Source organism: Tachyglossus aculeatus, chromosome 4 (assembly GCF_015852505.1).
Source record: "Tachyglossus aculeatus isolate mTacAcu1 chromosome 4, mTacAcu1.pri, whole genome shotgun sequence".
Lineage (NCBI taxonomy): Eukaryota > Metazoa > Chordata > Mammalia > Monotremata > Tachyglossidae > Tachyglossus > Tachyglossus aculeatus.
This window is the reverse complement of record NC_052069.1, coordinates 117,534,251-117,559,899: the sequence shown is the minus strand read 5'-3', so window position 1 is coordinate 117,559,899 and position 25,649 is coordinate 117,534,251. Positions and strand designations below refer to the sequence as shown.

At 50.7% G+C, this 25,649-nt stretch overlaps 2 protein-coding genes across 7 annotated transcripts in view; both read left to right on the top strand.

The window, feature by feature from the left end:
• ST6GALNAC6 (ST6 N-acetylgalactosaminide alpha-2,6-sialyltransferase 6) overlaps positions 1 to 4,881 on the top strand; it is a 35,869-nt gene extending 30,988 nt beyond the window's left edge. For all 5 annotated transcript variants that reach the window (XM_038744690.1, XM_038744692.1, XM_038744693.1 and 2 more), the window contains exons 4-6: positions 1,087 to 1,493; positions 1,981 to 2,088; positions 2,492 to 4,881. In XM_038744690.1, coding sequence (XP_038600618.1) covers positions 1,087 to 1,493; positions 1,981 to 2,088; positions 2,492 to 2,681 — 705 coding nt within the window. In that variant the 3' untranslated portion in view covers positions 2,682 to 4,881. The remainder of the gene's footprint in view (positions 1 to 1,086; positions 1,494 to 1,980; positions 2,089 to 2,491) is intronic.
• A 9,265-nt stretch (positions 4,882 to 14,146) lies between these two features.
• The window catches only part of AK1 (adenylate kinase 1), a 43,386-nt gene continuing 31,883 nt past the window's right edge, over positions 14,147 to 25,649 (top strand). For both annotated transcript variants that reach the window (XM_038745656.1, XM_038745655.1), the window contains exons 1-5: positions 14,147 to 14,239; positions 20,941 to 21,121; positions 21,560 to 21,721; positions 23,370 to 23,542; positions 24,603 to 24,716. In XM_038745656.1, the coding sequence (XP_038601584.1) occupies positions 14,180 to 14,239; positions 20,941 to 21,121; positions 21,560 to 21,721; positions 23,370 to 23,542; positions 24,603 to 24,716 (690 nt within the window). In that variant the 5' untranslated portion in view covers positions 14,147 to 14,179. The remainder of the gene's footprint in view (positions 14,240 to 20,940; positions 21,122 to 21,559; positions 21,722 to 23,369; positions 23,543 to 24,602; positions 24,717 to 25,649) is intronic.

Below are 25,649 nucleotides of genomic sequence, written 5' to 3'. Positions count from 1 at the left end.
CATGTCTACCAACTCTGTTGTGTTGCACTCTCCCAAGTGCTTAGTACAGTACTCTGCACATAGTAAGCGCTCAATCAATCAATCAATCAATCATATTTATTGAGCGCTTACTGTGTGCAGAGCACTGTATTAAGCACTTGGGAAGTACAAGTTGGCAACATATAGAGACAGTCCCTACCCAACAGTGGGCTCACAGTCTAAACGGGGGAGACAGAGAACAAAACCAAACATACTTAGAAAATAAAATCAATAGAATAGATATGTACAAGTAAAATAAATAAGTAAATAAATAGAGTAATAAATATGTACAAACATATATACATATATACAGGTGCTGTGAGGAAGAGAAGGAGGTAAAATGATGGGGATGGAGAGGGGAACAAGGGGGAGAGACAGGAAGGGGCTCAGTGTGGGAAGGCCTCCTGGAGGAGGTGAGCTCTCAGTAGGGCCTTGAAGGGAGGAAGAGAGCTAGCTTGGCGGATGGGCAGAGGGAGGGCATTCCAGGCCCGGGGGATGACGTGGGCCGGGGGTCGATGGTGGGACAGGCGAGAACGAGGCACGGTGAGGAGATTAGTGGCAGAGGAGCGGCGGATACGGGGTGGGCTGTAGAAGGAGAGAAGGGAGGTGAGGTAGGAGGGGGCGAGGTGATGGACAGCCTTGAAGCCGAGAGTGAGGAGTTTCTGCCTGATGCGCAGATTGATTGGTAGCCATGGCTGATTGAATGGGAGCTGGGTCTCCGTTGCCCCAGGGCCTGGCTCTCTTTTGCCCTGGGAGTTGGGTCTCTGTCACCCCAGAGACTGGATATTTAATACCCTGGGGTCTGGGTCTCTGCCACCCCGGAGTTTGGGTCTCTGTTGTTTCGGGGGCTGGGTCTCTGCCACCCTAGAGTCTGGCTCTTGGCCGCCCTGGAGTCTGGGTCTCTGAAGAAATTCCCTCTCTTCCAAAGTGTTTGGGATCCTGGGGAAGGACAGAAGATCCTGGGCATTTGCGCTCGCCCTCTGACTCTCCCAGGGCTCTGGCCGGGGCTGCTAGCATGTTGTCGGTGATGGCTGTTGGACATTAAAGGCCTGCCTTCCCCTCCCCTAGACCCTGACCACCCGTTGCCACCAGTGTGTGGTCATCACCAGCTCCAGCCACCTCCTGGGCAGCAAGCTGGGGCCCGAGATCGAGCGGGCAGAGTGCACCATCCGCATGAATGACGCGCCCACCACCAGCTTCGACGCCGACGTGGGCAACAAGACCACCTTTCGCGTGGTGGCCCACTCCAGCGTCTACCGAGTCCTCAAGAGGCCCCAGGAGTTTGTCAACAAGACCCCGGATACGGTGTTCATCTTCTGGGGGCCCCCGAGCAAGATGCAGAAGCCCAACGGCATCCTGTTGCGCATCATCCAGCGCGTCAGCCTCTCCTTCCCCAATATGACTGCCTACGTCGTCTCGCCCGCCCGGATGAAGCAGTTTGACGACCTCTTTCGGGGTGAAACGGGCCGAGACAGGTAACTGCCTCTCAAACCTTCTTCCTTCCTTCCTCAGTCCTCTTTACCTTGGCTCCCTGTGTCCACCCCTCACTCCCACTTCTCCTCCCAGCAAGCCCTGGTCCTCACACCATCCGTGACAGGGTCTGTTTTCAGCTGTGCCCAGCCCTTGCTCCCATTCCTGCTCCCAGCGTGTCCTGGTCTGCACACCATCCATGGCAGGACGTATTCCCAGCCTACACTGCTCCCTTGGATGCCTGTGCCCAGCTCTTCTTCTCACTCTGCTTCCAGCATGCACTAGTCCACATACCGTTCCATGACAGGATCCGTTCCCAACATACCCGGCTCCCGTGGATGAACCTCTGGGGTCTTGGGGCTGGGGACCTCGAGAAGAGAGGTGCTTTGAACTACAGAGGCCAGAGGCATATTGGGTTTTTTCCCCACCCATCCCTTCCCTTCCCCTCCTTCTCTCCTTCTGCCCCCTGTCTCCCCCACCGTCGCCGCTCAGGGAGAAGTCCCACTCCTGGCTGAGCACCGGCTGGTTCACTATGGTGATTGCAGTGGAGCTCTGTGACCGGGTGCACGTCTATGGGATGGTGCCGCCAAACTACTGCAGGTGAGAGGTCTGCCCAACCCCATGCCCCAGCCTGTCCTCCTTCCCCGCTCTGAGCCCTGTGTGAGGTGGTTTTCCTAGATTCCATGTAGCCTCAGTCAGTGATTCCCAACCTCCCCGAGAAAGTTCTTTAGCAGTAAGCACATTCCTCATCCCTCCCGCCGGGCCCCTGCATCCCACAGACACTGCGTGGTGTGGCCGGAGCCCAGAGGAGTGGGCTCTCTTGGTCCGAACTCTGATTGGGCCGCAGCCTGATTTCTCTTAGGCCATGGCTGCCTTACCTGCCCTGGGGTTGGCTGTGCCGCCGCCGCCGCTGCCATAGCCATTCCCACCCCTGCCGGTTCCTCCGCTCCCCTCTCCGGCTCTCCGGTTTCTTGTGGCTTCATCACCCTCTCCGCCCCCACAGCCGGCGGCCCCAGCCCCACCGGATGCCCTATCACTACTATGAACCCAAGGGACCGGACGAGTGTGTCACTTACATCCAGAACGAGCGCAGCCGCAAGGGAAACCACCACCGCTTCATCACCGAGAAGAAGGTCTTCTCCTCCTGGGCTCAACTCTATAACATCACGTTCTCCCACCCCTCCTGGACATAGAGCGTGGCCCAGCCAATTATCGGGACCCTGGGGGTATGTCCCGGTCAATCATCGGGGCCCTGGGGGTCAAGTCCCAGCCAGTCATCGGGACCTTGGGGTCAGTCCCAGCTAATCATTGGGGGCCCAGGGTCATGACCCAGCCAAACAATGGGGCCCAGGGGCCAGATCTCAGCCCACCATCGGGGCCCTGGGGCCTTGTCCCAGCCAATCATTGGGGTCCTGGGGGTCTTGTGCCAGACAATCATCGTGGTCCTGGGGCCATGTCCTGGTGTCTGTGACCCACCTGCCTATCAAGAGTACTGACATAAATTCCCCTGCTATCAGCTAGGTCCTGAGCAGGTATCTCAGCCTCTTTTAAAGGCTTGGAAATTCCCCACCTGGACGTTCACTTTGTCCCCCAGACCTCATCCCTGCCCTCCATCCCAAGGGAAGCCAAAGCCCCCAAGAATGTAGCTGACACGGGGCCATGGGCTCCCTGTACCCTGACAGACCCGGGGCACCTACCCCCTCAGTCCCAGGCTCTCACCCCTACCCCAAGGGAGTGGGGCAGGGCAAGGAGCGACTCCAGCAGAGAAGCTGCCTGAGCCAAGTGTGCCCCAATTTCTCTATTTCCCAGGGCCCCGGCTGCCCCATTTGCTTCTAGACCTGCTTCCCCAGCAAGAGCACCATCCGGCTCTAGCTCAGAGGAACTGATCCTGCCCCTTTGCTCCAGGCTTCCTCCCCAGAGGGGTGGCCTTTCCAAAGCTTCAGTTCCCCTCTCCCACACCACCCACACCATTCCCTCCCCTCCCCACACAAGCCCAGAACCGAGGGAGAAAGGCTGATGGAGTGGGACCTTAGGGCCGATCTTTGCCCTTAGCTCAGAAAGGGACAGACGGGTTCCTCCTGAAAAGCTCCCCCCGAGCACTCCTCAGGCCAAGAGAAAGGTCCATTCCCCTCTCCCCGACCCCATCGAAGGTCACTGGGTCAAGAAGGACATGTAACTTCTGGACAGGCCTGTCTCTGGGCATTTGTGGAAAGGCTACAAGTCCCAGAAACCCACAGGGCCTAAGCCTCCTACAAGTGGAAGTAATTGGGCCCCAACGTTTTTGGAAGTCCCACATTCCTGGGACTGGGCTAGGACAGGTTCCCAAATCCTAGTCCTTCCTCCCAAACCCACCCATCCTCCCATTGCACATCCCAACAGGGGGGCATTGTTGGGGACTGGCAGCCAGGAGAGGCCCCTACTGGCCCTTCTCCCACTGCCAAGACCAGGTCACCGCAGGAGTCAAACGATCCCAACGTCCCCTCATAGCACGTCCGGCACCCAGCTCCCGTCCCCTCCTCAATCGCTTTCTCCTGCCCCGTCCCCTCCAGGCCCGTGTCCTCCTCCAAATGGAACTTGCTTCTAGTGGTTGGCCCAGGCCCCAAGCCTCAGTCAAGTTCCTGGTAAGCAGGGGGCCGGGCTGAGGGTAGGGTCTGGCATTGGGGTTGCCCCCAGGACCGGGATATTGGCTGGGTGGGGAGTCCCATTTGGCACTTTAGAGAGCACCTTTCTTGACAGCCCCAGGGACCCTGATTTTCAGGCCCAGAGGGCTCCCACCACCCACCCTCCCTCAGGGTTGTGGGAGTGAGGACATCTGCTTTCCCCGCCTTAGACAGTCACTTTACCTCTGGGCCTCGGCTTTCCCTGCCAGAGGCGGAGATTGGCTTTCGCAAGCTCCGCTCTCCAGCCTGGCCTCACTCTGTTGAAGAAGGGAGAATCCCAGGACCCAAAGCGAAGAAAGGGGAAGGAAGCCCCGGGGCCTGGTTTGGCACCTGGAGAAGCAGGGTACCAGGGGCAGGCCGAGGCCCTCAGAAACTCACTGCACACTCCCATGGTGGAGGGCAAGCCGGGGCCAGGCCTGGACGGGAGGTGCCGGGATGAACTGGTCCCGCCCACCCAGAGGTTGTTTTGTAATGGTTTGTACAGGAATAAATATTGCTACGATGTCACTGTCCCGCTCTGGGCGTCTCGGGCTGGGAAGTTAATCCCACCTGCCAGGGTCCTATCTCCAGTCTTCCTCCTCTTCCTCTCCAGCACAGGCCCCGACTGGGCAGACCGAGAGCAGAGCCCTGGGCAATGGGTGCCTGGGACCACACCGCGGTCCGGCCTAGGATCCTATCCTCGAGGAGCTTACAATCTAGTTGGAAGGAGAAGAGCCAAATAGCCTGGGTACCAATGATAGAAACAAAAGTAATCGAGGAAATAAGCAATAAAGAGAATAGACACATGGGTGCTAAAGTGGTTTTGTGGTGAATAATAATAATAATTACGGTATTTAAGTGCTTACTATGTGCTAAGCACTGTACTAAGCGCTGGGGTAGATACAAGATAATTGGATTGGACACTGTCCCCGACCCACATGTGGCTCACAATCTTAATCCCCATTTTACAGATAAGGAAACCGAGGCTCGGAGAAGTTAAATGACCTGACCAAGGTCATGCAGCAGACAAGTGGCGGAGGCAGGATTAGAACCCAGGACTTGTGACTCCCGGACCTGTGCTCTTTCCACTAGGCCACACTGCTGGTGGTGTAATCAGGGAATGCCCCCTGGAGGAGGAGGAGGTAACATTTTCAGCACCTTGAAAGGTAGATTGGGAAGTCTGATGGTGGATTCATTCATTCATTCATTCATTCAGTCATATTTATTGAGCGCTTACTGTGTGCAGAGCACTGTACTAAGCGCTTGGGAAGTACAAGTTTGCAACATATAGAGACGGTCCCTACCCAACAGCGGGCTCACAGTCTAGAAGGGGGAGACAGACAACATAACAAAACATATAAACCAAATAAATAGAATAAATATGTACAAATAAAATAGAGTAATAAATATGTACAAACATATATACATATATACAGGTGCTGTGGGGAGGGGAAGGAGGTAAGGCTGGGGGGATAGGGAGGGGGAGGAGGGGGAGAGGAAGGAGGAGGCTCAGTCTGGGAAGGCCTCCTGGAGGAGGTGAGCTCTCAGTAGGGATTTGAAGGGAGGAAGAGAGCTAGCTTGGCAGATGTGCAGAGGGAGGGCATTCCAGGCCAGGGGGATGATGTGGGCTGGGGGTCGACGGTGGGACAGGTGAGAACGAGGCCCAGTGAGGAGATTAGCGGCAGAGGAGAGGAGGGTGCGGGCTGGGCTGTAGAAGGAGAGAAGGGAGGTGAGGTAGGAGGGGGCGAGGTGATGGACAGCCTTGAAGCTGAGGGTGAGGAGTTTTTGCCTGATGCATAGGTTGATTGGTAGCCACTGGAGATTTTTGAGGAGGGGAGTAACATGCCCAGAGCGTTTCTTGAAAGGTAGATTGGGAAGTCTGATGGTGGATTGAAACGGAGGGGGGAGGAATGCAAAAGGAAGGCTGGGAGCAGAGATTTGCCCTCAAGAGGCAACTGGGAGGAACAAAGAGTATGAGAGAGAATCAGCAGGAGAAGAGTGGGGTTGTAATAGGGACAGATCAGGGTGTTTCTGGTAAATAAACAGCAGGAGGCTCCATCTGAGGAAGGATATACTTTCTGAACCGTGTTTGCACTTGTGTCTGAGATGAGAGCTCTTTGTGCTGGGAGGCTTCTGAGGAAGGAGGGGGCCAAGGGTGTCTCAACTGACCCTCGTGTCTCAGAGTAAGCAGCAAATGCATCCTTGTTCCTTGGAACCAGGCCAGATCAGCTCCTGAGGCATATAGCGTATTTACCGCTCACTCCGATGCAGATTTCCTTCAGGAGAAGAAATGGTTCTCTGACATCTCTGTATCTTAAAGTCGGTTACTACTGTCTTGAGGGAGCAGCCGAATAATAATAATAATAATGATGGTATTTGTTAAGTGCTTACTATGTGCAAAGCACTGTTCTAAGTGCTGGGGGGGGATATAGGGTGATCAGGTTGTCCCACGTGAGGCTCACGATCTTAATCCCCATTTTACAGATGAGATAACTGAGGCCCAGAGAAGTTAAGTGACTTGCCCAAAGTCACACAGCCGATAAGTCGCGGAGCCAGGATTAGAACCCATGACTCTAACTCCCAAACCCATGCTCTTTCCACTGAGCCACTGAGTCACGTTTCTTCTCCGGCCAAACCTCTTGACCTGCTGCCTCAGTGAACGTAGGTGGTCACAGAGAGAGAAGGTAACTGGCAGACAAAGTGGCACTGATGCTGCAGCTGCCCGAAGTCCCCCCCGGACTCCAAAATAAAAAAAAACAACACCTATTTTATGGAATTTGTTAAGTGTCTACTATGTACCAGGTTCTGTACTAAGCTGACAGATAACAAGATAACCAAAATTATTATTATTATTACAGTACACAGAATTAGCAGACATGTTGCCTGCCCAAATTGAGTCTACAGTCCAGAGGGGAACAAAACCCTTACCGTGTGTCAGGCACTATTCTAAATGCCGGAAAAGATACAAGGTAATCAGGTCAGACGTAGTCCCACACAGGGCTCACGATGTAAGTAAGAGGGAGAACAGGCATTGAATCATTTTACAGATGAGGGAACAGAGGCACAGAGAACTGAAGTGACTTGCCTAAGGTCACACAGCAGACAAGTGGTGGAGCCAGAATTAGAACCCAGGTCCTCTGACTCTCGGGTCTGTCTTCTTGCCAATAGGCCATGCTGCTTCCCAATCTTTGCAAAGATAGGGTCTATCTTTGAGATACAGCATGGTGTAGTGGATAGAGAATGGGCCTGGGTTCTAATCCCAGCTCTGCCACTTGTCTGCTGTCTGACCTTGGGCAAGTCACTTCACTTCTCTGGGCCTCAGTTCTCTCATCTATAAAATGAGGAGTGGGACCGTAGGACACATGGGACAGGGACTGTGTCCAAACCGACTTGCCTGTATCCACCCCAGCACTTGGTACAGTGCCTGACAGATGGTAAGTGCTGAACAAATATCGTCATCCTCATCAAAGATGGAAAAGGTCAACTTAAGACTTTATAGTCTAAAGAAGAAACAGAAGTCAAAAAAGCTCATTCTTGCCATTCACCCCGGAGGGAAAGTCACCAGTCTCTTTAAATTTATGGCCTGGGACAGTTCATCTTGAGTTGCCTGAGACTGGGTCTTTTGATTCCCTCAATGGGTTTTGGAAATTCATTTCCCTCATCCTCAAGGGCCAGTTGTCTGTCCTAGGCTAACCTTGTTTTCTCTCATGATCTCTTCCCTGGGCACAAGCGATCAAATTTGCCTTTTCATCCAGCCTGAAGTCAGCCCAGTAACCCAGATTCATCCACTGTGTCACCTCTGTCTCCACGGCTCCATTCTCAAGGAGACGGCCAGCCGGCTGTAGACCACACTGTGCCCCCGAGGCAGCTCATCCGATCTCTGCAGCATCCTTGCAGCCTCTCGAATATCTTCCTCTGACCCAGTTCCAAATTTTCCGTGATTCTAGACAGCTGCAGCCAAAGACAACTTGCTTTGCTGAGAAGCAGCATGGCCTACTGGAAAGAGCACGGTCCTGGGGGTCAGAGGATCTGGGTTCTAATCGCAGTTCTGTGCTGTGTGACCTTGGGCAAGTCGCTTAACTTTTCTGTGCCTCAGTCCTCCCGTTCTCCCTCCTACTTAGACTGTGAGCCCCAACTGGGTCAGGGACTCTGTCCAATCTAATTCACTTGCATCTACTCCAGGGCTTAGAACAGTGCTTGACATGTAGTAAGCATCTAAGGAATATCATAAAAAAGGCTGAATCGGTTGGCAGATTGGGTCACTGACACTTGGCCTGCACCTCTCGATGATAATAGTAATAATAATAATAATGGTACTTATAAAGCACTTGTGCCAAGCACTGTTCTAAGCGCTGGGTTAGATGCAAGTTTCTGGGACTCCTAATTCTGCAAAAAGGATTCTGGATATAGTCATTTTTCCAGTCAAGCCCTGTTTCTAGGGTTAAGCGGGAGATCCGGAGAAGCACAGTTGAACAAGGTGCTTAACTCCATTCCTCGGGTGGAGATCTGTTGCTAGGAAGAAGATAAGGACAGTTGAGAGGAGAAAGAACTCTTCTTCAACTTTCCGCTTGTTTTCAATCCGTTTTTCGGTTATTTCCTGCTTTAAAGGGGACTATGCTATTAGGCAGGGTGCTTGGCTTCTAACCCACCCTTAGGAGGTGTGGATCAGTTCAATCAATCAATCAATCAGTCAATCAATTAATCAATCAATTATATTTATTGAGCACTTTGTGCATGACTGTGTGCAAAGCACTGTACTAAATGCTTGGGAGAGTACAATATAACGGAATTGGTAGACATGTTCACTGCCCCCAAAGGGCTTACAGACTAGTTCTGGGCTTCTGTTTCTCCCTCTGAGATCAGCCCTGATGGGAACCATTAACCTCACCTTGGTTCGGTTGCTCCTGTTCCAGGATTCTTCCAACTTCCTGAAGTGGCACATTAAAAATATAATAGTAGTAGTAATAGTATTTATTAAGTGTTTACTGTGTTCAGAGCACTGTGCAAAGCACTGAGAGAGAATATACAGGTGGGAATTAGACAATTATGGTACTTGGTAAGCTCTTACTTTGTGCCAGGCTCTGCTCTAAGTGCTGGGGTAGATACAAAGTAATCAGGTTGGACATGGTCCGCGCCCCACCTGGTGCTCACACTCTTAACCCCCATTTTACAGATGAGGGAACTGAGGCCCAGATAACTTAAACGACTTGCCCAAAGTCACAAAGCAGACAGATGGCAGAGAAAGGATTAGAACCCAGGTCCTTCTGATTCCCAGGCCCATGCTCTATTCACTAAGTCACGCTTCTCATCAGCAAAGCCTGACCCAGAGTCAGAGTCATCATCATACTAAGCGGGATCATACTAAGCGGGATGGGGCTTATTATTCAGTTGAAGTTAAACTGCTAATGTCCCTGTCTGGCGACTGATCCAACAGGGGGACGAGAGCAGGAAGGTCAGGAAGACTTGCCCTTGGGCTTAACATCCTTCCCACAAACCTTGTGTAAGTGATTCATCACCCATGTATTGTATACTTCACTCTGATGCCTGGATCATTTTTCTATAAAAAAGTTCTGGACACATCACGCCGCTCCCCCAAAAAACTCCAGTAGTTGCCCATCCACCTCTGTATCAAACAAAAATTCCTCTCCATTGGCTTTAAAGCACTCTATCACCTTGCCCCCTCTTACCTCACCTCACTGCACTCCTTCTACGACCCAGCCCACACACTTTGCTCCTCTAGTGCTACCTTCTCACTGTGCCTCCATCTCACCTGTCTCGCAGCCGACCCCTGGCCCACACCTACCTCTGGCTGGGAAAGTCCTCCCTCCTCTAATCCAACAGATAACCACTCTCCCCCGCTTCAAAGTCTTATTGAAGGCCCATCTCCTCCAAGAGGCCTTCCTAGACTAAGCCCCACTTTTCCTCATCTCCCACTCACACCCTTCTGCGTCACTCTGACTTTCTCCCTTTGCTCTTCCCCCCTCCCAGCCCCAAAGCACTTATGTTCATATCTGTAATTTTATTTATCCCTTTGCTCTTCCCCATTTCCAACCCCAAAGCCCTTAAGTATATATCTGTCATTGTTTTTATTTGTATTGATGTCTGTCTCCCCGACTCCAGACTGCAAGTTCACTGTGGGCAGGGAATGTCACTGTTTATTGTAGTATCATACTTTCCCAAATGCTTAGTACAGTGCTCTTGCACACAGTAAGCACTCAATATATATGATTGAAGGAATGAATGACTACTCTCCCAAGCACTTAGTAAAGTGCCATGCACATAATAAGCGCTCAATAAAATGCCATTGACTGATGATTGATCGATTCCTCATAGCTGGAGAGCACTTGCCTGGGAGTCAGAAGACCTGGGTCCTAATCCTGGTTCCATCACTTAACCTCTCTGTGCCCATTTACCCACATTCACCCTCCTTAACTATGCATCTCATATGAGACAAAGGACTGTGTCTGATCTGATTATCTTGTATCTTTCCCAGCACAGCATAGTACTTGGCACGTAGTAAGCATTTATAAATACCATCCATTATTATTTCAATCAATCAATCAATGGTTTTTATTGAGTGCTTACTGTATGCAGCACATTTTGTGCTCTGTGTGCAAAACTTGGGAGGATACAATGCAACAGAGTTGATAAACACATGCCCTGCCTATAAGGAGCTTACAAGTCTAGAGAGGGAGACAGACATTAAAATAAATTATGAATTCGTACATAAGTGCTGTGAGTCTCAGGGTGGGGTGAATATCAAGTGCTTAAAGGATACAGGTCCAAGTGCATAGGCTATTATTTTAGAACTGTCTTTGAGTGTAATCATCCTAAGAACTTATGCATAAGTGCTTATTCAATTATTTCTTTAATTATTCTACAATTATTCTTTTTTATGATATTTAATTGTCAACTCTAAGGTGTTTCCAGTGACAATGAATGGATCTGAAAGCTGGGCAGTGAAAAAACAGGATAGAAAGAACATCGATTCTTTTGAAATGTGGTGTTGGAGAAGACTTTTATGAATACCAAGGACTGCCCGAAAAACAAACAAACGGATTTTGGAGCAAATTAAACCAAAGTGGTCTTTGGAAAGCCAGATGACTCAACTTAGAATAGCATATTTTGGACACATAATCAGGAGGACTAATTCTCTGGAAAAGACACTAATGCTAGGAAAAGTCCAGGGAAAACGTGGAAGATGCAGACCGGCAGCTAGATTGATTGAGACCATAACAACGATAACAGAAGAACCATTAGAAAGGTTGCGGATTATGGCAGGGGACAGGATGTTCTGGAGAAAGTATATCTATGGAGTCGCTATGAATCAGAAATGACTCGATGGCACATTAATAATAATAATAATAATACTATATAACAGTCACTGTTCTAAGCACTGGGGTAGATACAAGATAATCAGTTGGATACAGTCTCGGTCCTACATGGGGCTCATAGGCTTAATTCCCATTTTAAAGATGAAGTACCTGAGGCACAGAGAAGTGAAGTGACTTCACCAAGGTAACACAGCAGAGAAGTCGCAGAGCCAAGATCAGAATCCAGGCCCTTCTGATTTCCAGGTCTGTGTTCTGTGTACTAGGCCTCGCTGCTTCTTATGTCTTCCCCCACCGACATTCTATTATAAATTCCTTGTAGGTGGGGAATGTGTCACTCGCTTATTTTGTACTTCCCAAATGTTTAGTTCAGTAACTGTTCAATAAATCTGATACTGCTGCTTTCACTCCCCTAGGAGAAATCAGCAGTGACAGGGAAGAAGAAGAGAAAAGGGGCAGAAATCAAGTTGTTATTACTGTTAATAATTTATCAGCTGAAGTGGGTCCCATCCCTGTCAGTTGGCTAGTCAACATTTATTGAGGGCTCCCTGTGCACAGAGCTCAGTACTAAACATTGAGAGTAGTTACAAAGAGAAAGAGTCAGTCAGTTGATTGTATTTGTTGAGTGCTCACTGTGTGCAGAGCACTGAACTAAGCGCTTGGGGGGTACAAAAGAACAATATAACAGACACATTCCCTGTCCACAATGAGCTTACAGCTTACAGTAGTTCCTAGAGAAAGCTATGCAGTCTAGCAGGGAAGGTTGAACAAACACAGCGTGGCAAGCAGGAGAAAATGTCCATAAATAATTATTGTGACATTTGATAAGCGCTTACTTATCAGTCACAGTCTCACAGCCTAGAAGTCTAAGTGATGGGGTGGATACAAGTAAATTGGCATCCATAAATGCAGCGTACATGTATGCAGAATCCATTTGCAGTGGAGATACTTGTATGTGCCACAGGTTATCGAGATGGGCCAGATTCCTGGTGGCTGCAGGGTTCGTGGTTCAGGGGGTTTGTCGGGGTCTCCAGGGGCCTGCAGTGGAAAACAGCCATGTGAGTGAGACCCCCAGGTACACAAGTGATCAGACGTTTATGTAGACTGTAATTTGTTTATTTACGTATTTAGCCATATTGTCTCTCTTCCCCTTTAGACTGTAAGCTCCTGAGTGAGACCTTCAGGTACACAAGTGGATAGACATTTATGTAAACTGTAATTTGTTTATTTATTTATTTATATTGTCTGTCTTTCCCTCTAGACTGTAGGCTCCTGAGTGAGACCCACAGATACACAAATGGATAGATGCTTAGGTAAACCGTAATTTGTTTATTTATTTGGTCATATTGTCTGTTTTCCCCTCTAGGCTGTAAACTTGCCAGTGAGACCCACAGGTACCCAAGTGGACAGATGCTTATGTAAACTGTAATTTGTTTATTTAGTTAGTCATATTGTCTGTCTCAGCCTCTAGACTGTAAACTCGTTGTGGGCAGGGAATGTGTCTGTATATTGTTACAGCATATTCTCCCGAGCACTTAGTACAATGCTCAGCACACAGTAAGGGCTCCATAAATACAACTGGCTGATTGAGTGACGCTACTGGCCACTCCTGTGGCAGCCACACGGCTCAACTTTTTACTTTCTGAATAAATCTCAACCTGGACCAATTACGCCCCCAAATAGAACAGGATGGGAGCGAGGTGATCAGCAGACATGAGAAGCAGTGTGGCTTAATGGAAAGACCACAGGCTTGGGAGTCAGAGGACTCTCACGCTTGTCTGCTGTGTGACCTTGGGCAAACTACTTCACTTCTCTGTGCTTCAGTTCCCTCATCTGTAAAATGGGGATTAAGACTGTGAGCCCCACGTGGGACAACCTTCTTACCTTGTATCTACCCCAGCGCTTAGAATGGTGCTTGGCACATAGTAGGCGCCTAACGGCTATCACTATTATCATTATTATTATTATTTGGCGGTTGGGGTGACGTGGAGGTGGGGGATATTGGAGGAGTTCCTGGTGGAAGGGGATAAGATAAAGGGTTCTGGGACAGGGCAGAGGGTCCTGAGCTTGGGGAAAGGGTTAACGGGAGCGGGTTGGAGGATTTGGTTTTGTCTCCCCATTTTAGACTGTGAGCCCACTGTTGGGTAGGGACTGTCTCTATATGTTGCCAATTTGTACTTCCCAAGCGCTTAGTACAGTGCTCTGCACACAGTAAGCGCTCAATAAATACGATTGATGATGATGATGATGATTTGGGACTGTCCAGGGCTCCCCCTCCCCTCCCACCCCGCCCCAAGTTGGGGGGCTGCGAGGGGTGGAAGATGCAGGGTCTCTCCCGGAGCCTTAACTTCACTGTGGGCAGGGATTGCCTCTGTCGCTGAATTGTACTTTCCAAGCGCTTAGCACAGTGCTCTGCGCACAGTAAGCGCTCAATAAATACGATGGAGTGGATGAATGAATGAAGTGCCGATGTCACCCTGCTCCCTCGGCCTGGTTTCTAACCAATCCGGGGCGGGGAAGGGGAGCTCAGTAGGGAGGCAGGCCGGAGCCAGGCCTCTCCCCTTTCCTTCCCCTGTGCCCTCCCTGTGTCTCTGTCTCTCCGCCCTCCCCTCCCCAGGCTGGTCCTCCCTCTGCCAGGCGGAGCCTCCGTCGCCCTTCCCTCCTTCCCTCCTTCCCTCCTTCCCTCCTTCCCTCCCGCTGCTCCCGGCCCCCCGGCCCAGGATGACCGCGGCGGATGCCAAGGAATATCTGTCCCGTCGGGAGATTCCGCAGCTCTTCGAGGTAGCGGGCCGGGGGCCGGGGGCCGGGGGCGGGGGGACCCACCCCCAACCCTTCCAGAGCCCCCCAACTCCCCCAGACCTGCCACTCCCTGATCCCTCAACGCAAGGGATAATCATCATCATCATCAATCGTATTTGTTGAGCGCTTACTGTGTGCAGAGCACTGTACTAAGCGCTTGGGAAGTCCAAATTGGCAACATATAGAGACAGTCCCTACCCAACAGTGGGCTCAGCCCCCCCCATGTGTCTCCCCAGAACCCCAAATTTGACCCCCAAATCTGACTCCTTCCAAACCCTAGGACCTCCAGTCTCCTTTCCCATCTCTGAACACGCCCACCCCCGATCTCCAAATCTGATACCCTTCGCTTCTCCCATGGACCCCAGCAACCTCCCCAGGGTGAAGCTAGCTTTGGGGCCTTCCTACCTTCAGAGCCTCTTTTACAGGAACCCCAAGCCTGGTCCCCCCCAGAGTTGATTCCAGGGGTATCAGGTACCTTGCTTTTCGTGCTTCTCCTGAGCTAAAGAGTTAAACCTGATCAAGGTCCTAGAGGGATGGAGAAAGAGGCTCTAGACCCCTCCCCTCACCCTGAGCTGCCTTAAGCAATCAATCAATCGATCGATTACCGAGCACTTGCTATGGGCAAAGCACTATACTAAGTGCTAAATGGGAAAAATGACCCACTCCGGTCTACCTTAATGGGATGAATAAACCTGTACTCCAGCTGTTGCTGACTCCTGGACTCCAGTGATTCCCTATGTAATCACCTGGGACTGTATCCATGAGGCTCCACCCTCAGATCCTCAAGAGATGGATTTTGGGGGGAGATGGGGAGAGTTTTTAAGATGAACTTCCCCACAAGGTCTGGGGGCAGGGGGGCAGGGAGGGGTTGTGCACACTTGGGCAATCCTCCCTGGGCCTCAGTTTCACCACGTGTAAAATGAAGAGATTCACCCACTGAGCGGGGAGCAAGGAATCACTGGGGCTCATAATAATAATCTGGTATTCGTTAAGTGCTTACTATGTGGCAGGCATGTAGTACTAAGCGCTGGGCACTCTACTAAGTACTGGACTTGGAGCATCTCAAAAGGAGATTTCAGGGAAGAGCAAAAGAAAAGACAGAGGTGAGATGGGGAGGGAGATGGAAGGAGTAAGAGTGTGCTTATTCCTGGGCAATTCCCTCCGTTTCAGAAGCCCCCTGCCCTCAGTTTCCTTTTCTCAGGTCAGGGCCAGTGTCTTTCCTTTGGATTTAGCCCAGCAACTGGAACCCAGTAGAAGAGATAAGGAGCTGAGGGTAGGTTTCCGCCATCTGTTTCCTCTCCTCATTGACCCCTGTGGCCCCTCTGAGGAAACTCTTACCTCGTGCCCTGGGTGTTATCCATTAACTTAACGGTCCAGGCTTCCTTGGAGAGCTGCCCAGCCCTGAATGGAGCAGGACATGGTGAGATCTGGCTTGGGTATCAGGAGTGGGTTGCTTATGCCCTGGCCTCTGGGTGGGCTTGGGTGAGGCTTGCTATCTCCCTCTGAGCCTTAATTCTCGCCTGGGTCCCCCAGAGCTGTTGGATTGAATGACAAGGCGGGGTGAGGTTGTGCTCAGAGTTGCTCGGAGGAGAAATTCACGGAGATGATCTCACCCATCCTCCCTCTTCAGATCCCTCTCTGACTCAAATAAAAAGGTTATGTTCTCCATTAAACAGATGGGGAAAACCGAGATACGGGCTGAGGAGGGGCCACCCTGAAGGTCAGACAACAGGGACGCCCTCAAACTTCAAGTCCCAGCGTGCCCTGAAATCACTTGGTTTATCCTATCTGGGACTGGAGATGGGTTGGTCAGGCTGCACTCACCGTAGCCCAGAACAGGAAGTGTGGGTGAAGACCTTCTGCAGCTCCTAGTTTATCAGCTGGATTCCTGATACCCATCCTTGGACCCTGCTCTAATCCTGGCTGAAGGGGAGGTAGTCTGCTGGGAAATGCGGAGGTGCTGCTGGCACAGACTCCGCCCCTCAGGCCCAGTTTAGACCCTCTAATCCCCCAGTTGCCGGACCTTGAAGCCCGTCCCTTGGGGAGGGTAAGTCCAGTGGGCACGTCTTGTTCCTCCCAAACATTATATTGTTTATGCTTCCATTACCCTCTGGAGGGTTAATGGCATTCCAAGCTTTCTCTTCTTGATCCTGGTAACGTCTCTTTCCTAAGAACCAGCATTAAGTTTACTGGGGAAAGGCAGCTCGGTCCAACCTCCTTCTCTTTTGGAGAGGTCGCTACAGCATCTGGGGACGGTTTCCCCCTGCCCTTTGGGAAATCTCTCTGTTCTTTCCCAGGGACATTGATCCGTGTTTTTGGAAATGTTCCTCTCTCTATTCAGTTAGGTTTCTAGGAATTTCAGGGGCCTCCTACGTGAAGCTCAAAATTATTATTACTTTCAATGATATTTGTTCAGCACTTACTGTGTGCCAGGCACCATACTAGGCGCTGGGGTAGATATAAATAAACAGATTGGACACAGTCCATGTCCCACATGAGACTCTCCGTCCTAATCCCCATTATACAAATGAAATTGTAATTGACTCGTCCAAGTTCCCAAAGCAGAAAGTGGCAGAGCTGGAATTAGAAAGCAGGTCCTCTGACTCCTAGGCCTGTGCTCTTTCCACTGGGCCATGCTGCTTCTCGTGAGTGATGAAATTATGAGTGATGCAGTTAAAATGTGATTTATGGACATAGCCTCAGGAAGGGAATGGAAAACAAAACAAAAGATGCCATTCTGTAAGCCTCAAGATGCCCAGGTGGGACTGCAATACTTCCGGCAGTTCTGGTCCCTGCATCTTCCGGAGGATGGAAAAGAGCAGGAATAGCAACCAAGATGGTCAGGAGGAGCAACTGAAAAAATGAAGACCCTATGGTCTGAAAAGATTGATGCCGAAAAGGGCATAAATTAAGTTTACTGACTCATTAATGTTTTGGACAGGATCAGCACAAAACTCGACCAAATCACACACCAGGATGAGGGCGACTTTTGGAGTCTTTAAGGTGATAGATTCAAAAGAAACAAAAGGAAACATTCCTTTACACAATGGAGGGTAAACCTGGAATTCAAGTCCACAGGAAGTTACATAGGATGAAAGTATTAATAATAATAATGGGATTTATTAAGTGCTTACTATGTGCAAAGCACTGTTCTAAGCTCTGGGGAGGTTACAAGGTGATCAGATTGTCCCATGGGGAGTTCACAGTCTTAATCCCCATTTTACAGATGAGGGAACTGGGGCCCAGAGAAGTGAAGTGACTTGCCCAAAGTCACACAGCTGACAATTGGCAGAGCCGGGATTCAAACCCATGACGTCTGACTCTAAAGCCTGTGCTCTTTCCACTGAGCCACGCTGCTTCTGTATTCCCCCTTTAGACTGTGAGCTTGTTATGGGCAGGGAATGTGTGTGTTTGTTGTTGTATTGTACTTTCCCAAGCACTTAGCACAGTGATTTGCATGCGGTAAATGCTCAATAAATACAATTGAATGAATGAATGAATGAATGAATGAATGAAGCATTCATAGGTTCAAGACGGCTTAGATAATTTCATGGATGAAATATTCAGAATAGGTCCTTAGAGAGGAAAGACAGGGATGTTAGAAGGGACATTTCTAACCAAACAACCTGTCACCCTTATCAGAGATAAAATCTGGGTCTAGATCTGAAGGGACGATTGGTTTGACCCAGAGGTGGTATTGGCTGGTAGTCTCATGTTATGGAGGCTTAGGGCAGAACTCCCAAGATCTTAGATTGGGCGTTTAGTTTTTTCAGTGGAGGGAGAAGAGAAGGGGTGTCATCCCAGGCTGGTGTGGAGAGAACACAGTCCGGGGCCTCTTACTGTGTCCCTAATCAGCCTGTAAGTAGCCACTAAGCTAGGCTGCACGAGGCCCACTAGGCACTAAAATGCTGATGTCCCTGTTCCTTGCTGGGGCTCTTTGTAAGACTGTGTTAAAGCCTGGAAGAAGAAACTAAGGCCTGGAGCAGGGACAAGATGGGGCTCTGACAGATATGGCTTCCATGCAGGCAGTCAGGCAGCCAGGGTACTCTTTTCCCCCCACCACTCTAGCTTCCCCTGCCTTTCCGGTCTCCATGGGTGAGATGATTTCTGCCAGATGGCCTGAGGCCTGATGTCCCTCTGCTGCATCATTCCCATTCCTCCTCAGTCACTCTCCCCTAACCAGAGGAAAGGTTCCAATTGTCATTCCGCTCCTTCTCTGCTGATTCATTCATTCATTCACTCATATTTATTGAGAACTTACTGTGTGCAGAGCACTGTACTAAGCGCTTGATTCAGATTCCAGCAGCCCAGATATACCTTTCCCCTTCCCTGCACTGTACCACCCAACCCTTCCATCCCTGCCTCCATGCAGTTTCCGCTACAGTGCTTTGCACAGAGTAAACGCTTAACGAATGCCATTATTATTGTTATTATTATTATTGAAGCATCTTTCCAAAGCCCATCCACCTCTACATCAAACAAAAACTCCTCTTCATTGGTTTTAAAGCGCTCCTCCACCTGGCCCCCTCCTACTTCACCTCGCTACTCTCTTTCTACAACCCATCCTGTACACTTTGCTTCTCTAATGCTAACCTTCTCACTGTGCCTCAATCACGCCCATCTCACCGCTGACCCCCAGTCCGCATCCTGCCTCTGGCCTGGAATGCCCTCCCTCCTCAAATCCGACAATTATTCTCCCCCTTTTCATAGCCTTATTGAAGGCACATCTCCTCCAAGAGGCCTTCCCTGACCCAGTTTCCCTTTCCTCTTCTCCCACTCCCCTCTGCGTCACCCTGACTTGCTCCCTTTGTTCTTCCTCTCTCCCAGCCCCACAGCAGTTATGTACATATCTGTAATTTATTTATTTATTTATATTGATGTCTGCTTCCCTCCTCTAGATTGGAAGGTCGTGTGGGCAGGGGATGGGTCTGTTTATTGTTGTTTTGTACTCTCCCAAACACTCAGTACAGTGCTCTGCACACAGTAAGTGCTCAATACATATGATTGAATAAATGAATATTAGCCCACCAAGATGGCTGCCAGCTGGCATCTTCATTGGCCCTACCACCCTGTCCCTGTTCCCCTTTCCTAATTGTCCATTTCCCAAATGATTGAGTAAAATGGGGAGTGACCTCCTGTGCTATAGGCCACAGTTATTATGGAGGGCCTGGGAAGAGAGCTAAGAAACGGCAACCCAGGGGCTCAACTCTGCCCACTGACAGACACGAGGGCCACCCAAATGGGCAAAAATCACCATCCCTTAGAGGGCTCAGGGGCCAATCAGTGATGGGGAATCCTCTTTCCCCCCTCTCATGTCAGAGTCCCGGGGCAGGCTGCTGTGGGAAAGTAGGGGCCCAGAACTGGGAATCAGGGCAGCCTGAGCCTAGCGCATCCCCTGGACTGGAGGATTCTGCGTCAAGCCCCCCCACCCAGGGTGTCAGCCTTCCCCTAGAATGGTAAGAGAATAACCCTGCCACATCTCCGGCTTCTCCTTAGCCATGGATGAGAGCCTGCGTGTAAAGAGCCAGCAGTTCTTCCAGAGAGGAGGGGGACGTCACAGGGTAAAATGCTCACATCAGCCTTTAGGAGTGCAATTTGACTGTGAAATCCCCTTTCCCAGTTCTGAATTCCTTTTCCACCCTGCTGCCAATCTAGTTCCTGCCCAGCGGCTGCCCAGCTCATGTCCAGCTCTTGCCAAGCTGGAAATGGGACTTTCTGGTCAGAGCTCGGAGTAACCTGGAACCCCAAGCCCGAGGGACTCTCCATCCCCAGTTCTGGTGCCAGATTCTCTCCAGCATTCTTCCCCAAAGCTTTCTGCCCAGCAGACCCTCCCTGCTCTCCCACCCTGGGACAAAAGTCCAGGCAGGCTTCAGAGACAGGATCCTCAGATCAAACAGGAGCAGCCACTTGGGTCACAGACACAGTGGCCAGCGGAGAACTATCAGCTGCTGGGACCAAGCCCCGGGCCTGGCCTCTCAAGTGCCCCTTGAAAGATCACATCCCCTGAGTTTTCTCTGGCCTTTTCATCTTTTTTAAAAATGGTTTCTACTATGTGCCAGGCACTGTACTAAGCACTGGGATAGAAACAAGCTAATCACGTTTGCACCACAGTCCTTGTCTCACGTGGGGCTCACAGTTTTAACCCCTATTTTACAAATGAGAGAACTGAGGCACAGAGAAGTCAAATGACTTGTCCAGGTTAATACAACAGACAAGTTGTTGGAGCCAGGATTATAACCCAGGTCCTCTAACTCCCAGGCCCATCCAGGGAGGGGATAGGGATGAGTCCCCCTCCCCCCTCATCAATCAATCAATTGTATTTATTGAGCACTTACTAAGTGCAGAGCACTGTACTAAGCACTTAGGGGAGAGTACAGTACAATAGAATTAGCAAACGCCTTCCTTGCCCATAATGAGCTTACAGTCTAGGCAGGGAAATCAGTCAATCAATCAATGACATTTATTGAGCATTTACTATGTGCAGAACACTATACTAAGTGCTTGGGAGAGTACAATGTAACAGAATTAGTAGACATGCTCCCTGCCCATAACTATCTTACAATCTAGGGAAACTGAGGCCCAGCAAGGGAGTGGGGATGAAAGCGATGAATGAGGCAGTGGTGGAGAGGTGCCAGGAGTTCCCAGGTTGCCCCATCCCTGGCCACCCTCCCCTGCCTCCACAGAGCATGCTGACGGGCCTGATGTATCACCGCCCGGAGGACCCCGTGGGATACTTGGAGAGCTGCCTGCAGAGGGTGCGGGAGCTGGGTGGCCCCGAGAAGGTGCAGTGGGACACGTTCCTTAGCCAGGCACACAGGGCCTCCATTAATGGAGGCTGGGGGAAGAAATCGCTCTTCTGGACAGGTGAGTTTTTTGTTTGGTTTGGTTTCATTTTGTCTTGCTTTGTTTTTTAGTGATATTTAAATGCTTACCATGTGCCAGGCACCGTACTACGTGCTGGGGTAAATAATAATAATAATCCGTGCCCCCAGGACTCTCTAGAACTCCTCACGCTTCCCTAGACACCTCCCCTCCTAACTCAGGACTCTCTGGGGCTCCTCAGCTGCCCTTGTAGTCTGAGCCTCATGCTTCCCTAGACACTCCGCACCCCCGGAAGTCTCTGAGACTCCTCAACTGCCCTCACAGTTTGGCTTTCACTCTTCCCTAGACACAGCCCCTCCCCACTTAGGACTCTCCAGACTCTACTTAGGTGGCTTCAGTTGCCAAGCCTGAATAGGTTTTCCCAGACTGTGACCTGTGCGGGCCCCTTGATCCCAGCCCCCTGCCTCAATCTCCCTACAGAGACCTCCGCCAGCCCCTGCCGGCACTACGGATGCCTGCCTCCCATCCAGAGCCAGTTATCCATTGAGAGCGACTCCGACATGACCGAGTCCACCGGCCTCATCCAAGAATATGACATCTTCGACCCTGGCCAGCCTCGACCCAAGATCGTCTTTGTCATCGGTGAGCACTGGGAGGCAGAGAGCCAGGGGATACCATTTTTCGGTTTTTGTTTTATTGCATTTGTTATGTGCTTACTATGTGCCAAGCCTAAGAGCCAGGGTAGGTACAAGCTAATCAGGTTGGACACAGTCCCTGTCCCACGTGGGGCTCACAGTTTTAATCCCCATTTTACAGATGAGGTAACTGAGGCACAGAGAAGTGAAGTGACTTGCCCAGGGTCACACAGCAGAAAAGTGGTGGAATCAGGATTAGAACCCAAGTACTCTGACTCTCAGGCCTGTGCTCTTTCTACTAAGCCACACCAATTCTCCGTTCTATGACTTATCTTTGCCTGGTCTTTGCATGTGGGGGGACCCAGGAAGATGCCTCGAAAGAGGACTGAGTGGCATCTGGAGGGATGGGAAGAAAGCAGGAACCCTTCTGCCCCTTAGGGTGCCTAAAGACTAGTACACTTGCCTGGTGTCTGGATACCTGGACCTCTTTCACTGCCATTGTCCAGCAAGTGGGTGAACTCCAAGATGTCTCTGGAATGGGGCCTCCAGGGAAGGGGACTTCCAGGGGTGGGATCCCTTGGGTCTAGGGATGCCTGAGCCTGGTAACCTTCTTGATGGGGCCCCTGGGAGGATAGAGAGGAGATGGTGGTCTACTGCTGGTCTCTGCGATGCTCACCACCCCAGCTCCAGAAAGCAGCCAACCACCCTGCAGGTCTCCAGACCTCCCTGAATCTCCTGCGATGGTCCAACCCTCTCTTGGCTTAGATTTCTCCCCTGGTGAAGCTCACGAAATTCATCCCACCTCTCTTCCTCCCTCTCCCAGTCCCTCCTCCTCTCCTTTTTTTTTATAATGGCATTTATTAAGCGCTTACTATGTGCAAAGCACTGTTCTAGGCACTGGGGAGGTTACAAGGTGATCAATTTGTCCCACAGGGGGCTCACAGTCTTAATCCCCATTTTACAGATGAGGTGACTGAGGCACAGAGAAGTGAAGTGACTTGCCCAAAGTCACACGGCTGACAATTGGCGGAGCCTCTCAGTAGGCTTGGAACATGAAGGTGCTAAACCCATCAACTGCCTTGGTGAACTGGAGAGACCGCTCAGGTTCAAAGTGATTTCTTTGGACTGCAATTGTCCCACCTCTGGGACATGGGGAGGGACATTGGGTGGCCAGTCACTTAACTTCTCTGGGCCTCAGTTTCCTCACCTGTAAAATAGGGAATCAATTACCTGTTCTCCCTTCCCCTTGGGCTGTGAACGCCACGTGGGACAGGGACTAGGTTCAATTTGCTTATCTTATATCTACCCCAGAAGTTCCCCAGGCAGCCCAGAGAGAAACAGAGACAGAGAGACTTGGTCTAGACTCTCTCACTGGCAACCAGCTGATTTGTGGCTGGGGGGCGGAGAGACAGAGACTTGTCCCGGACCCTCTAGAGTGATAATCAGTTGATTTGAGGACTAGCTGCCTAGAGAGAGAGAACAAGAGTTAGAGAGACTTGGCCCAGACCTTCTCCAGGGGCAACCAGCTGGTTTGGGGTCCAGCCATCTCCAGGAGTGGACAGAAGGTGGACTGGCCCCCTGAGGCCTTCCAGGTGCTCCGGCCCCCTTTCTGGGACAGAGGGTACCAGTGGACCCGTTGTCACACCCTGTCGCAGGTGGGCCCGGCAGCGGGAAGGGCACACAGAGCGGCAAGATGGCCACACGCTTTGGCTTCATCTGCGTGTCGGTCGGGGAGATCCTTCGGCAACAGATGCTCCATCATGCACCCAGCGATCGCAAATGGGAGCTCATAGCCCACATCATCACCAACGGCGAGCTGGCCCCCTCGGTGAGTCCCCCTCCCAAGAAGGCCCCATGACCACCCTTACCAGCCCAGGGATCCCAGAGAGGGGGCTGCCCCACAGCATCCCCTCTACTTCTTTCCCCAGGGTCATCACAGAGCTAGGCCAGGGGGTAGCCACTCACAGAAAAATTGGGCAGCCCCCTGGGGGGTTGGGGGAAAGGGAAGGGACAAAAGGAAACAAAGGTGGCTGGTTGCCCCAAGCCCCAGACTTCGCCCCTGTAGGGACTCAAAAATCCTCAGAAATCTCCAGTGGCTACCAATCAATCTGCGCATCAGGCAGAAACTCCTCACCCTGGGCTTCAAGGCTGTCCATCACCTCGCCCCCTCCTACCTCACCTCCCTTCTCTCCTTCTGCAGCCCACCCCGCACCCTCCGCTCCTCTGCTGCTAATCTCCTCACCGTACCTCGTTCTCGCCTGTCCCGCCGTCGACCCCTGGCCCACATCATCCCCCGGGCCTGGAATGCCCTCCCTCTGCCCATCCGCCAAGCTAGCTCTCTTCCTCCCTTCAAGGCCCTACTGAGAGCTCACCTCCTCCAGGAGGCCTTCCCAGACTGAGCCCCTTCCTTCCTCTCCCCCTCGCCCCCCTCTCCATCCCCCCATCTTACCTCCTTCCCTTCCCCACAGCACCTGTATATATGTACATATGTTTGTACATATTTATTACTCTATTTATTTATTTATTTTACTTGTACATATCTATTCTATTTATTTTATTTTGTTAGTATGTTTGGTTTTGTCTCCCCCTTTTAGACTGTGAGCCCACTGTTGGGTAGGGACTGTCTCTATATGTTGCCAATTTGTACTTCCCAAGCGCTTAGTACAGTGCTCTGCACACAGTAAGCGCTCAATAAATACAATTGATGATGATGACTGTCTCTATATGTTGCCAACTTGTACTTCCCAAGCGCTTACTACAGTGCTCTGCACACAGTAAGCGCTCAATAAATACGATTGATTGGTTGATTGGGAGCTGGAGTCCTGGAAATGTCTGACCCCCGGGGTCATCCCCCTTCATGACCTTCATGTGACTCGACCACCTTACAGGAAACCACCATTGAGGAGCTGAAGCAGCAGTTCATTCAGCATCAGGATGCCCGGGGCTTCGTGGTAGACGGGTTCCCCCGGGAAATCGGCCAAGCCTTGACCTTCGAGGAGCAGGTAGGGGAAGGGGCAAGGGTTGGGGGGGGTGGGGTTACTCAGCAACAGGAGGAGAGGGGAGGAGAGGGGAAGAGAGGGGAGGGGAGAAGACACTTCTCTTGGTTCCCTCCCTCACCTCCTTTCCCTTTGGAAGGCTCCCATGTCCAGACCTGGGGTGGGATAATAATAATAATAATAATGTTGGTATTTGTTAAGCGCTTACTATGTGCAAAGCACTCTTCTAAGCGTTGGGGTAGATACAAGGTAATCAGGTTGTCCCACGTGGGGCTCACAGTCTTCATCCCCATTGTACAGATGAGGGAACTGAGGCCCAGAGAAGTGAAGTGACTTGCCCAAAGTCACACAGCTGACAAGTGGCGGAGCCGGAATTTGAACCCACGACCTCTGACTCCAAAGCCCGGGCTCTTTCCACTGAGCCACGCTGTGGTGAAGGGAGTCCAGGGGGGAGCCGCAGACAGAATGAGGACAGGGTTGGAAATACAATTATGGTTAAAGGAGTTGGAATAAGTTTAGTGAGGAACAATCTGTGGAGGGTTATATTGGAGGAGGATTCATTCATTCATTCAATCATATTTATTCATTCATTCAATCGTATTTATCGAGCGCTTACTGTGTGCAGAGCACTGTACTAAGCGCTTGGGAAGTACAAGTCGGCAACATATAGAGACGGTCCCTACCCAACAACTGGCTCACAGTCTAGAAGGGGGAGACAGACAACAGACAGACAACAAAACAAAACATATGGGCAGGCGTCAAGTCATCAGAATAAATAGAAATAAAGCTGGATGCACATCATTAACAAAATAAATAGAATAGTAATAGTATTAATTATATATAATAGAATATTAATTATATATAATATATATTCTATTATAGTAATAGAACAGGGATTGAATCCCCATTTTGTAGATGAGGGAACTGAGGCCCAGAGAA